Below are 14,460 nucleotides of genomic sequence, written 5' to 3' on the forward strand. Positions count from 1 at the left end.
AAACTTAACACAAAGCATTTAATGTGCTAAATAACTTATGACGGGGTTTGAGAAAATCTAGTAAATTAAATATTCATTTTAAGATGAAGTTTAGTTTACGATGTTCTACTTTAATAACAAATTACGAGAATAAAGTCAACATGTCGACTTTATTCTCATCATAAGCGTCGAGATTAAAGTGGAAATGTCGAGACTAAAGTCAACATGTCGTCACACTATTACACAGTACCCAGATACATTACACAGTATTGAAAAAAATGAAACAAGTACAACTTGGCTTTCAGTATTATCCAGTAGCATAGAAACAGTATTCACACATTTGAACATAATGGTCCACATCTGACATTTTAAATCCAAAGTATCTCCAGACAACAGACACGGCTCCTTTTTCCAGCAAAAGTTCTTCTGTGTCATCATGTTCAACTTTATCGTCTGCTACAGCTTCAGTTTCAGAATGTTCTCTGTCCATTTTTACCACACAATACCTCCACTAACGCATGTACTCCGTTGCATGCCTGTTTAGCAGTGTAGCAGTGAAAAAGTCCCCCTTAAACAGTTTTCCACGTTTCGAACGTTGTTTAGGCAGTTTAAACCGGTGTCGCAGTATAAGAAAAATCCATATCATAACAAAAATAAAAAGCAGTTTTTGGTATGAACGGGTATACCACCCAGCACTACTATGTAGGCTTGAAGACTTGGGCTTCCCAACACATTTAAAGGATGTGTGTGTGTAGCGTGTGTAGTCTGTTATGCATCTGCATCCAGTCTAGGACTCTTGGTGCTGAGACAGCAACCTGGTTCCAGGGAACCTAAACTCTATTAACAGGGTTTGATAACAGCATTAGGGTGAATAATCATTGGATAATTTGGACAGAGAAGTAGTCCCCCGAGTGTGAACATCCTACTTATGAATAAGAGAATACAGCACTAATATATGAATTTCCAGCATTATCTAATGTATGAGGAAATCGGGAGTGGCAGAGAAGTTTGTAAGAGTTGTACAGGATATGTTCTGAGGCTCTGAGGATGTTGATGGAGAAGTTTAGAGAAGGCCAGAAGGAGTTGCATTGCGTCTTTGAGGACCTGGAGAAAGCATACGACAGGGTGCCTCGAGAGGAGCTGTGGTATTGTATGAGGAAGTCGGGAGTGGCAGAGAAGTATGTAAGAGTTGTACAGGATATGTACGAGGGAAGTGTGACAGCGGTGAGGTCTGCGGTAGGAGTGACGGAATCATTCAAGGTGGAGGTGGGATTATATCAGGGATCGGCTCTGAGCCCTTTCTTATTTGCAATGGTGATGGACAGGTTGACAGACGAGATTAGACAGGACTGTGATGTGTGCTGATGACATTGTGATCTGTAGCGATAGTAGGGAGCAGGTTGAGGAGACCCTGGAGAGGTGGAGATCTGCTCTAGGGAAGAGAGGAATGAAGGTCAGTAGGAACAAGACAGAATATATGTGTGTAAATGAGAGGGAGGTCAGTGGAATGAGGAGGATGCAAGGAGTAGAGTTGGCGAAGGTGAATGAGTTTAAATACTTGGGATCAACAGTACAGAGTAATGGGGATTGTGGAAGAGAAGTGAAAAAGAGAGTGCAGGCAGGGTGGAGTGGGTGGAGAAGAGAGACAAAAGTGATTTGTGACTGTATCAGCCAGAGTGAAAGGGAAGGTCTACAGGACGGTAGTGAGGTCAGCTATGTTATATGAGCTGGAGACGGTGGCACTGACCAGAAAGCTGGAGACAGAGCTGGAGGTGGCAGAGTTAAAGATGTTAAGATTTGCATTGCGTGTGATGAGGATGGACAGGATTAGAAATGAGGACATTAGAGGGTCAGCTCAAGTTGGACAGTTGGGAGACAAAGTCAGATAGTCGAGATTGTGCTGGTTTGGACATGTGCAGAGGAGAGATGCTGAGTAGACTGGGAGAAGGATGTTAAGGGAAGAGCTGCCAGAGAAGAAGAGGAGCAGAGGAAGGCCTAAGAGAAGGTTTATGGATGTGGTGAGAGAGGACATGCAGGTGATGGGTGTGACAGAGCAAGATGGAGAGGACAGAAAAATATGGAAGAAGATGATCCGCTGTCGCAACCCCTAACAGGAGCAGCCGAAAAAAGAAGAAGATTATCTAATGTAGCCTGGAGTTTAAAGCATTAGAATGGAAATCATGAGGCTACCAATTCAAATTCTACCACAAGAGTAAGTCATATAACTTGCCAGGACTAACACTAGAAATATGCCAACAAATGAGCTATGTTCCAATAGTTTACAAGTTTCTTTGAAGAAAAGAATTAGATTAAAAAAGTAAATGAAAATTAAAAAATTTACTGAAAAATTAAAAGTCAATTACACTTCTTTTACTGAGGTCTGTGATCAAAACAAACCAAAGTCTGTTCTTAATACATGTGATTTAAGGAAGTGGGGTGTGCTAAGCTCAAAAATAAGAAAAAACTCTTATAAATATGTGTTAGAAGAGCCAAAGCCAAATGCCACGATAAGAGAAGAGTCCATTTGAATAAAGATTCTCCCTTATAAAAGTAATTTAGCTCCTGATCATTACTGCAGAAGGCAAACGAAAACCTATCAAGAGTTTGATTCTCATGCTTCACACTTTAATGTTCTTCCCCTCTTATGCAGATGTCCCTTTGGGTCTTCCCTTTCTTTTTTCTCTCTTGATTTGTTCCAGTTTACCCTCTTCTCTCAAAACAGTAATAAGACACCTTAGTGTGAAATCTTCCATTTTTGACAACCTGTCACATGGAATAACTTATATTCTACCAAAAGACAACAGACTGGCATGCTTCTTGAGAAAGCTGTTTCATTTTGGCAATTTCTGAACCCAGAACTGAACTTTAGGAATGCTGGTACCTTGCAACCCAAGTGAATAGAATAACAGGCTTCACAAATGCTAATGCAATGCAAAAGGTTTCTCTAATAACCAATTAGTGTATAAACAGGACTAATTAGGGATGAGCTAAGGGACCTACCCATTAGGACACTGAAGGAATGGCTGCTAAAAATTGAACCTTTCAGCCATATGTGAATAAATAAATTAAAAATCGGTCATTTCATCAATAATAACCATTATAAACACTAGTGATATCTTGACTATACTCTTAAATCAATTTAATGGTATCTTGCTAACACAAGGTATCGATTTCTATCAAAATTGACCCCAAACTTCTGAATGGTAGTCTACAGGTCTATATGGTGCTGACCTTCAATCTTTAACACGTTTTGAGATCATATTGAGAACTTCTGAATATCACATTTTGGGTCAAAATTACTGCAATATCTATTTAAGTCCATATCGCCCAGCACTACTGCAGACTGGTGGCACTTGCTCCATTCGTTATGCAGTGCTTTGAGAGACTGCTGCTAGGACGTATTGGACCGAATGTTGCAGATAGCCATGGTCACCTGCAGTTTTATATCATTACAACTGATCCACAGAAGATGTCATGTTCCTGGCACATCTAAATAATCAAAACACCAGATTCCTGTTTTTAGGTTACAGATCAGTATTTAAAATGGTTATATCAGCAAAGCTGACCACCAACCTGCTCAATTTAGGACTCAACATCACCCTCTGCAACTGGATTTCTAATTTCCTAACCAACAGGATTAGCACCATCACTTCTGACAAACTGACCCTCAACAAAGCAAATCCATAGGATAGTGCGTGGAGGCCTCTTCTGTACTCCTTGTTCACATTTGACTATGTGAGCAAGCACAGCTCCGATTCCTCCATTAAACTTACTGATGACATGATCGTCCTAGACATGATCACCAGCAAGAGATGGCTAACACAGTAAAGGTCTACCCGCTAACTCCGTAGTGCCAGGACAATAGCCTGGTTCTTGATGTCAGCAAAATCAAAGGGCCGCACTGCCATCCACATCAGAGAGTAACCAACATCAATAAAGTGGGCACCACACATTTCAGCATATACAGTATATAGTATAATGCAGAGGGTCAAATGTGGACCTTATGAAAAAAATAAAATGTTCAAAATACAAGGACATCATTTTAAATGTTGGCACTTGATGTCTATGTGACATTAGTCAAAAAGCAGAGTATAATATTGCTGAGTTCTGCTTACACCTACAGGAAGAAAAAAAAATAAGTATTGCTAATTACTGTATGTAACTAAAAACTGATTAAATAAATGAGTGTCAAAATCACTGAATATAAAAATCAATCATCACACACCCACATTTCAGCAATATGCTCACAGACGTGTAGCAGAGGATTACCACCTGCTGTCTGTCTCTCCATCTCTATTTGAACACCAGATACAAAAGCTATGAATATATAAACAGTAATGTCAAAATAGAAATGCATCATGGAAAATAAATGCTAGGCAGCTTGTTCGGAGGTTTCACCACATAGGAAGAAGTCGCTTTATTTACACAGTGATGGGGTGCCTGAATGGTAAAAATGTATGCAAGAGCACCATTAGGTTGGCACAAGGCAGCCAGCAGTAATGCACAACTGTTGCATCTCAAGGGTAGAGAGAAAGAAAATGGCAACAGGAGAGGTCTGCATACCAGGGGTGGGCCAAATCATCCCTGGAGGGCCGCAGGTTTTTGTTCCAACCTAATTGCTTAATAAGAAGCACTTATTGCTCAAGTAACACTTCTGCTTCATTTTAGTTGTCTCGCTCGTTAAGGTTTTGAATCCTTATTGCTTATTTTAGTTTTAAACAGCTGTAGTCTTGGTTTTCAATTGCTCCTTATTAGCAATAAGATGCAAATGACAAAAGAAACCAGCATTTCTCCATTTAGATTGTCTCCATTTACACCTGTGTGGATTTATCATGCAATATTGGGTTTAATTAAATACTTGGAAGGAAAGTGAAGAGAAAAACAATTTGTCTGTTTTAGACTTCAAATCATTTGGATGATATCCTTAGAGAGGAAAAACAATCTAGGATATGAGAATGACTTGACAAGGCAGAGTTAAAGCACTAACAAGCCATGAAAGTAAAGAATTGACAAGGATTGGTTTTTAATTAAGCAACTGGGTTGGAACAAAAACCGGCAACCACTGCGGCCCTCCAGGACTGACTTTGCCCACCTGTTGCATATGCTAATGCTCGAGCATAAGCTGAACACTATGGGTCAAAAGGCTTTTTTAAATGCTGGGTGATCCAAAGGGGTATATAAGTTAAGGGGGCAAGTGACCTATTAGATAGATAGATAGATAGATAGATAGATAGATAGATAGATAGATAGATAGATAGATAGATAGATAGATAGATATGAAAGGCACTATATGATAGATAGATAGATAGATAGATAGATAGATAGATAGATAGATAGATAGATAGATAGATAGATATATGAAAGGCACTATATGATAGATAGATAGATAGATAGATAGATAGATAGATAGATAGATAGATAGATATGAAAGGCACTATATGATTGATAGATAGATATGAAAGGCACGATAGATAGATAGATAGATAGATAGATAGATAGATAGATAGATAGATATGAAAGGCACTATAGATAGATAGATAGATAGATAGATAGATAGATAGATAGATAGATAGATAGATAGATAGATAGATACTTTATTAATCCCAAGGGGAAATTCACATACTCCAGCAGCAGCATACTGATAAAGAACAATATTAAATTAAAGAGTGATAACAATGCAGGTATAACAGACAATAACTTTGAATAATGTTAACGTTTACCCCCCGGGTGGAACTGAAGAGTCTCATAGTGTGGGGTCTCCTCAGTCTGTCAGTGGAGCAGGACGGTGACAGCAGTCTGTCGCTGAAGCTGCTCCTCTGTCTGTGCTTTCCAAACGTCTTCTATGGTGACACCCCTCAAGGACTCCCATATTTCTGCTAGACACCCCAGAAAAATAGGCTTGAGTATTTTAATACACATTTACAGTACAGGCCAAAAGTTTGGACACACGTCCTCATTCAATGTGTTTTCTTTATTTTCATGACCATTTACATTGGTAGATTCTCACTGAAGGCATCAAAACTATGAATGAACACATGTGGAGTTCTGTACTTAACAAAAAAAGTGAAATAACTGAAAACATGGTTTATATTCTAGTTTCTTCAAAATAGCCACCCTTTGCTCTGATTACTGCTTTGCACACTCTTGCCATTCTCTCGATGACCTTCAACAGGTAGTCGACCAGCAGTTGTGTTGTGCAGAAGTCAGGTTAGTTGGACGATCATTTATTTTTCAACTGACCTCAAACACACCTCCAGGCTGTGTAAGGGCTATTTGACCAAGAAGGAGAGTGATGGAGTGCTGGAAATGGTCATGAAAATAAAGAAAACACATTGAATGAGGACGTGTGTCCAAACTTTTCGCCTGTACTGTACATTTTAAAAGGAGAATAGAATAGAGACTGCTGTCACCATCCTGCTCCACTGACAGACTGAGAAGATCGTTCCTCCGCCACACTATGCGACTCTTCAATTCTACCCGGCGAGTAAACGTTAACATTATACAAAGTTATTGTCTGTTATACCTGCATTGTTATCACTCTTTAATTTAATATTGTTCTTTATCAGTATGCTGCTGCTGGAGTATGTGAATTTCCCCTTGGGATTAACAAAGTATCTATTTATCTATCTATCTAGAGAACAAAAAGCCCTCTTCCCTTTTACAATTTATTTTTTACAAAAGATTTTATACAGTTAGTGACTTATTTATGAGTCTATGACTGAAGAGTTTTACAAACTTCTTCGATGCCCAGTCCAATATGAGACAAGTTAACTCACATTTATTCCTCAAACATTTATAAACGTTCTGCATTTCAATGTTTTTAAACAGTACTATGCCATTTTTATACAATACTGTCTCCATTTATTATAATGGATTTAACGTCACAATTGCAAATACTCATTTAGCTACCTGAGCCTGCATGCAGTTAACGTCCAAAGCCGGCGACACAATACACGACTTCTAGTCAAAGGGGAAGTTAAAACGTGAAGACTGCAGTTGCTGATCTCGTCGTCTGCCACCACTTGAAATCGCATAGGCAATAACAAATTATGACATTGTGAAAACTTTCCAGCATAGTTTCAAACTTCCACAGTATCATGAGGGAGCCTCTTTTTCTAATAATAATAATTTATTTTATTTATAGGTGCCTTTCAAGGCACACAAGGACACCTTACAAAGCACATTAATAACAAGTCACAACATAAAATATTACAGTACAATTAAACCAGAATAAATACAATAATAAAATTGCATTTAAATTTATCAGCTAAAATAATCAGACAGAATAAGCCAGAAAAGATGTGTTTTAAAATAAAGGAAGAGAGCCGATATTACGAATGGCTTGTGGGAGAGAGTTCCAGAGGCGAGGGGCCACTCGACTGAAAGCTCTGAACCCCACGGTAGTCAAGCGAGCTGAAGGTATAATAAGATTGATAGAGGAAGACGATCTGAGGATACGAGAAGGAATGGAGATGTGAAGAAGATCAGAAAGATTCCAGATAATGAAGGGTCTTGCAAGTAATGAGCAGAATCTTAAAATCAATGCGATATTTAACAGGGAGCCAGTGAAGCTGTGGTAGGACAGGAGTAATGTGTTCTATGGAAGTTAAGTTCACGTTCAAGCACTTTATTGTCATTGTGTAACACAACGAAATTACTTTTTGTGACAGCCCCAAGGTGCACTTAAAGAAAATTCACATAATTCCAAATATCATATACTGTACAGTGTTAAGTGATCGAGTAACCAGAGCAAATTATTATTGCTCAAAGTACAGCAGCATAAATTGTTATTGCACCTGTTAATGAATAGTACATTATTATATATTATATTATATTAGTATATTGCACATTACCAATATAGCTTATTGCACATGTTCAATTAAAAATGATCTGAGTGAGGAGATTCAGAGGTCAGAAAGTTTATGGCAGATGGGAAAAAGCTCTTTTTTAGTCTGTTTGTGCGTACACGGATTGACCGAAAGCGTCTACCCGACAGGAGGAGCTCAAACAAAGAATTTCCAGGATGAGTTTTGTCCTCGAGAATGTTTTTGGCCCTCCTCACACAGCAAGTCTTACACGAGAGTTCGAGTGACGGCAGTTCGGTCCCAATAATGGCCTCTGCTGTTTTTACGACACACTGCAGGGCTTCTTTAGCAGCCTTGGTGCAGCTGTTGTACCTGCAGGCCATCATGCGGTTAGTTAAGTTAATGTGGTAATAATATGAGCTGCAGCCAATAATGTACTGCCTGACTATGCCGGTGCTATTCTAAGTACAGCAAGCTCAGCTGCAGTCTTGTCCCTTTTTTTCCCCTTTTTCCAATTCTCTCTTGCTATGTAAAACACAACACATGAGACATGGGAGCCTTCTTTTCTATTAGTGAGATTTTTCTTATTCCTTGCAGCAGCATTATATGCATCGTACTTCCTGCTAAATACTCAGTGGGTCTCAGTTCTTGCACACACAGGGCATTCAGCTAGGACCTTGGTCACAGACTGTTTGATTCTGTTAGAGAGAGTCATGGACTAGTTGGTCTGAGTCACTGGACATGTCACATTAGGTGACTGCGCCTCCAACTGCCTACGGCTCGCTAAGACGATCTAAATGTTGGGTATAAATGAAAATCTGAGTAAAAGTCACATAGCGTGACATGGTCTTTAGACTCAGCGAGAGAGCTACCGAAAGTAAGGGACAGAATGAGATGTCAGGACATTTCCCAGAGACTCTTGGTGTTTTGTAGCAGTTTATTTATATAGCGCCCTTCACAGACAAAAGGTCACAGAGCGCTGAACAGCAAATACAGAACAAATACAAACAGCTGAAACAAAAACATAACCAATTAAAACAATAGACAAACTGGAACTATTCAGCACTGATTAAAAGCTTGCTTAAAAAGAAATTTTTTTAGTTGTTTTTTTAAAAGAATCAACAGACTCGACTCCACGCAGACCACAAGGCAGGCTATTCCATAGTCTCGGTGCCACAGATTGAAAGGCACGATCCCCACGGGTTTTTAGCCAAGGGTGTGGGACAACGAGAAGACCCTGTTGCCCAGATCTGAGAGTCCGGTAAGCTGTATGGCGTTGGAGCAGGCTGGTTAGGTACTCAGGAGCTTGTCCATGCAAAGCTCTGAAAATAAGTACCAAAACTTTAAAATGAATTCTATAAAACACTGGGAGCCAGTGCAGTGTGTACAGAATGGGGGTGATATGATCACTCCGGCTAGCTGACACGAGTTAGGAGCCTGGCAGCTTCACTTTGAACTAACTGAAAGCGTGAGAGAGAGAGAACTTGCTCAAACCTGTAAAGAGAGCATTACAGTTGTGGTCCCCGGCCGGGACGCCCAGGAGGACCAGAGGAGGGCTTGTGCCTCCTCCAGACCGCGAGGGGGCGTCCGTCCTGGTTATGTTGGGGGCCTCGGGTACAGGGCTTGGAAGCCCAGCCCTGTAGGGACCCGTGGCCACCGCCAGGTGGCGCCCAGGTGCCTGAGGAACCCTGGAGCCCAGCACTTAGGAAGTGCTGGGGGGGAAGACGACAGGGGACACCCGGACGGCTTCCGGGTGCACAGCCGGCACTTCCGCCACACTGGGGTGTGGCTAGGACTGATTGCCGGGAAGCAGCTGGAGCCCATCCGGGTTCCTATAAAAGGGGCCGCCTCCCTCCAGTCATGGGTGGAAGTCGGGTGGCAGAGAGACAGAGCTGGAGAGAGGACTGGAGGCGGCCAGAAGTGAGAGAGAGAGGCATTGTAAGACCTGGACATTGGGGGTTCATGAGTGCATGATAAGACTTGTATTTAACAATTGTAAATGAAACAAGTGTGTGGTGGAACCAACGACGTCTGTCTGCCTGTGTCCGGGTTCAAGTTCACACAGTAATCAAGCCGGGAGGAAATAACAGAATGAACAAGCATCTCCAATTCTGACTTTGAAACAACATTTCTTATTTTTGAAAGATTTCTTAAATGAAAGAAACATGAGCAGCTGACTGACCTTACATATTCATCAAGTGTCAGGGACTGGTCAAAAATAACCCCAAGGTTACGTAGACTCGACTTAATAACAGGAGAGACCGAAGATCCTTTTAAACTGATCTCAGAATGAAGGAAAGGAGGAGCAACAATTAGCACCTCAGTTTTTCCTGAATTCAATTACTACTGAGCCAGTCGCTAACCTGAGACAGACAATCATCTAAAGCGACCAAAGTATTAATTTGGTTAGGCTTACTGTAAATGAAAAATAAAGCTGTATATCATCTGCATATAGATGATACGAGATGTCCTTAATATATAAAGAGAAAAGTCCAAGTCCAAGAACCGAGTCGTGTGGCACTCCACATGTCAAAGGAGCAGAGTCGGATGAAAAGCCAGCTACACCGACTGAGAAACTCCTATTAGACAAATAAGAGGAGAACCCGTCCAAAGCAGAGCCAGAGACACCTAACAGCTCTAATCTATTAATTAAGATCTGATGGTCCATCGTATCAAAAGCTGCAGTAAGATCTAACAGTACAAGCACAGAGCACCTGCCTGCATCAGCAGCAATTAAAAGCAGGGCTGTGGAGTCGGAGTCGAGGAGTCGGAGACAATTTTGGGTACCTGGAGTCAGCAAAAAGTTAACCGACTCCGACGCCTACTAAATTTAAATGGGAATTAAAAAAGTAAGTTGAAATGTCCCAATTCACAAACAGTCATAATGAACTACTTCTCTGCTGTAAGAATAAAGCCCAATGCATGCAGTGCATAATGTTACCACAAAACGAACATGTCAAGTAACCATGAAGCATGCTTTTCATTGACTGTATGCGTCACTATATGGGATGTAATGCACAGGTAAGGTGCGGCACCGCTTTCCATTGTGTCGTGTTCCACTGTTACAGGGAACTGTGAACCTAGCCTAAAGCCCCCCATAAATTTACAGATGCACTGCCGATTGAAGGCCAGAGGTCCACATGACCGTCATCATCAAATTCTTCCATGTAACTGATTGAGATCATTTATGTTAGGTAGAATGCCTAGTGGTGGCTGGGCGGTCTCATGGCCTTGGAACCCCTGCAGATTTTATTTTCTCCAGCCATCTGGAGTTTTTCTTTTTTTTTTCTGTCCTCCCTGGCCATCAGACCTTACTTTTACTCAATGTTAATTAGTATTGCCTAATTTTATTCTTGTATTTTTTTTTTTTTTGTTGTTGCATTACAATATAGTTAACACATTGGATTGCATTTAATTTTAGCATGAACAGTCCAAAGACATGCAGGTTTGGTGCACTGGCGATTCTAAATTGTCCCTAGTGTGTGGGGTTGTGTGCGCCCTGTCCGGGGTTTGTTTCCTGCCTTGTGCCCTGTGTTGGCTGGGATTGGCTCCAGCAGACCCCCGTGACCCTGTAGTTAGGATATAGCGGGCTGGATAATGGATGGATGGATGAATAATCTTCCATTCTCTCAAACCAGTAATTGGGCCTGTCTTACTTGCTAATTTGCGTACCTCATGTACGTTTAGAAACTGTATAAAGCTGTGCGTGTGTATGTACAATATACGTACGGGTACTGTTATGTGTGTGCGTACAAACGAATGCTTTTACCTGTTATACTGATCCGTTCTGCTATTTAACTTATGTCATTTGTTTGCGATGTTGAGATCTGTTATAAGCAGCTCCAATGCGACCTTGATTAATTCCTGCATATTAAGTAATGGCGAATAAAAGGGGACACATTTTTTTAACACGCTCAATTAACATAAAGTAACGCCCCCTGAAAGGACAAATCAGAGAACGAAAAACAGAGAGCGAGCGACATCCGGAGGTGGCTTAACCCGCAGCCCGACATTACTGGAACGAGGCGGCTGTTTACAAGATTGGAACGCATAAGTAGTGCGATTAATCTGCCAAAACCCGTCCCCGAATGTGTTCACAAAGCCGGCAGACCACACCCGGGTCCGAACTCGAGTGCAAATTCAAAAGGCCGCGCGCAATCGTCAGGAAGCACCAGCAGCGCTGAGAGGCCTCTACCACGTGAGACTGTAGCATGTGATCAACCGAAACTCTGCAAAACTTTTTATTCTCAACTCCATCATAAAAAAAGTTAACGAGCCCGTTTCTATCACGGCGAAGTTTTGTCCTCGCTATCTTTTCTTGTTCTCTTTACGTTCAGGTATAAAGGTAAACAAAGTAAAGGCCAACTCACGTCGAGACGACCTTGCCGCTGAGCACCTGAGCTGCCATGGTGAATTCCGTTTTATGTTGTTGACACTGCCGCTGCTATACAGTAGAAGCCCAACAGCTTCCAAAGTGGTTCACGGTGTGTAGTCGGACCCTGGAAGTAATTATTTTTTTTTATTTCGATGACTTTTGTCTGAGCTGCTGCTGAATATGCTAATCAGGGGGCGTTTCTGCGTGTCCAGGCGTTGCCCTCCGGTCCTGTGACCGCTCTCCGCTAGCTGCAGACTGAGAAGTGGGCGGGGCAAAGTCAGTGAGACGGCGAGCTAGAGTGAAAGGTGAGCGAGTGATCAGAGATACGATCGCAGTGCAGTCCACTGGGGAAGATCACACGTCCGTAGTAAGATAAGCCTTATAAGGTTATTTATTTTAACTTGTTGAGAGAGAGTCTTTTTTATGAAATCGGCATATCATGTACTCGGGAGAAGGAAAGGGAGCCGAAAGAGAAAAACTGATGAAATTTTAACTTCATAACTTTTTAACGAGATATGAAATAAAATTGAATGAGAACTAAAACAAAAAAGTACGTTAATGCAGTGAGCGCGCTGTGCAGCAAGATGGGACAGTTAGTCACCGGTGAAGAGTCGCACAGATTTAGCGCTGCCATTCAATTGTACCGGTACATTTATATAGTATAATGAATTACGAAACCAGAATTGCAGGCAAAAAAAAAAACTAATTGACTGATTGGAATTTGAACCCGGTGAGGCAGCTATGGTGATTCTCATGACCTATTAGCGTTTCCCAAATGTGACAGTTTGTGCTGTCCTAATAAAAGAAATATTAGTAACTACAAAAGTATACTTTCTGACGCTATATAAGATTGATATCCTAGCGTAAACCGCCCTAGTACAGGGTGTGCATAAGAAATGTGATGATTACTTCTTCAGATTGAACTGCATAATAAACAAGAATAGTACATCAGATATTTGAAATATTAAAATGTGTGATTCAATTTAAATACTTAAAGTCTAAATATTCTCGGCTATAACCGAAATTGGACATTTTTCACCCATTGAGAGATGTTCTTAGAGGACTAGATTCCTAGTAAAGGATCAAAAATAACACGACATTGATAAACTTTATTTGCCATATACAATTGCTTGCATTATGAATTTGTCATTTTTCACATGCATCATACAGTTTTCATAATTGCTGATCTTATAATAGCCAAAAATGATACACCACATACATATATTTGATATTTGCCATTTTTAACCTTTTGGGGTGTCTCTTAGAGGACTGGGACCATTAATATAGAATCAGATATCAAAAATATTATCATATTCCTGATCAGCAACCTTGAAATGGCATAAAACGAGGTTCCACATGCCTATTTTACCGATTCCCATTTTTTCAAAGAGTTGTGAAAATGAGTAACTTTGACCATTCATATACCATCAGGGGGTGAACCCCTGGGGTCGGTTGATGTGGCATGTGCAACCTCAAGCCCTTTTGATCATTTTTGTTGAGGACACCTTATTGGTTTACTCCTTATCATAAACAAATATTTTCTGTACAAAACATGGTCCAAAGATGGCTTTAAATTCATTTTTTGGGGGTCTAGAGGGCCAAATATAGGGGAGACCCCAAAAAGCTTAACATCTTGCATAACTAGACATCTAGATGACATGAACGGTAAGTGGTATTTGGGGGTCGTCTTCTACTGGTGAATCAGGAGGTGCTGGATAAAAAACTGAAGTGATTTCAAAGCCTTCATAAGTACTTCTTATAAATATAGAAAAGATAGATAGAACTTTATTTAGATAAATATATAAACACTCACAATGTGGCCTGAACACACTTCATGTTGATTAAAAACAAAGAAAATTTAAAAAGAAAGACAATTTGGAGAGGATGTGTAGCATTGTTCATATTGGCCCTCAGTTTTCTTTTACTATTAAAGGCTGGTGGTGCTAAGGAAGCATTCAGTCTCAGCTTCACGTAGTCCAGTTAAGTACTGTGAGGCACGGGAGAGTATACCAGTTTTATTGGACATAATGTTCACCAAACTGTTGGGGTACACTTGCACCAACGTTTACATTTGTCTACACCTGATCAATTTGGAGGTGCCAGTTAATCTCACATCCTTGTTTTTAAAGAAAACCAGACTGCCTGGGAAAAAAAAAATCTGGGTACAAGGAGGATATGCCAACTTCACAGAGGTAGTCACAGTGGTCAGTGCTGCTCACTAAAAGTTATAGAGGCCTAGCTTCAGATTCCAGCCTTGTCACTGTGTAGGTGGAGTTTGAACGTTCTTGCTGTGCCATCTCA

General features: G+C 40.7%; 1 protein-coding gene across 1 annotated transcript in view; it reads right to left on the reverse strand.

Annotated features, from left to right (window-relative positions):
• Positions 1 to 12,406, reverse strand: part of LOC120518354 (C-1-tetrahydrofolate synthase, cytoplasmic-like) — an 87,135-nt gene extending 74,729 nt beyond the window's left edge. Inside the window, exon 1 of the mRNA XM_039741118.1 lies at positions 12,155 to 12,406. Coding sequence (XP_039597052.1) covers positions 12,155 to 12,192 — 38 coding nt within the window. The 5' untranslated portion in view covers positions 12,193 to 12,406. The remainder of the gene's footprint in view (positions 1 to 12,154) is intronic.
• Between the last annotated feature and the right edge of the window lie 2,054 nt (positions 12,407 to 14,460).

Source organism: Polypterus senegalus, chromosome 18, assembly GCF_016835505.1.
Source record: "Polypterus senegalus isolate Bchr_013 chromosome 18, ASM1683550v1, whole genome shotgun sequence".
In the NCBI taxonomy this organism is placed as follows: domain Eukaryota; kingdom Metazoa; phylum Chordata; class Cladistia; order Polypteriformes; family Polypteridae; genus Polypterus; species Polypterus senegalus.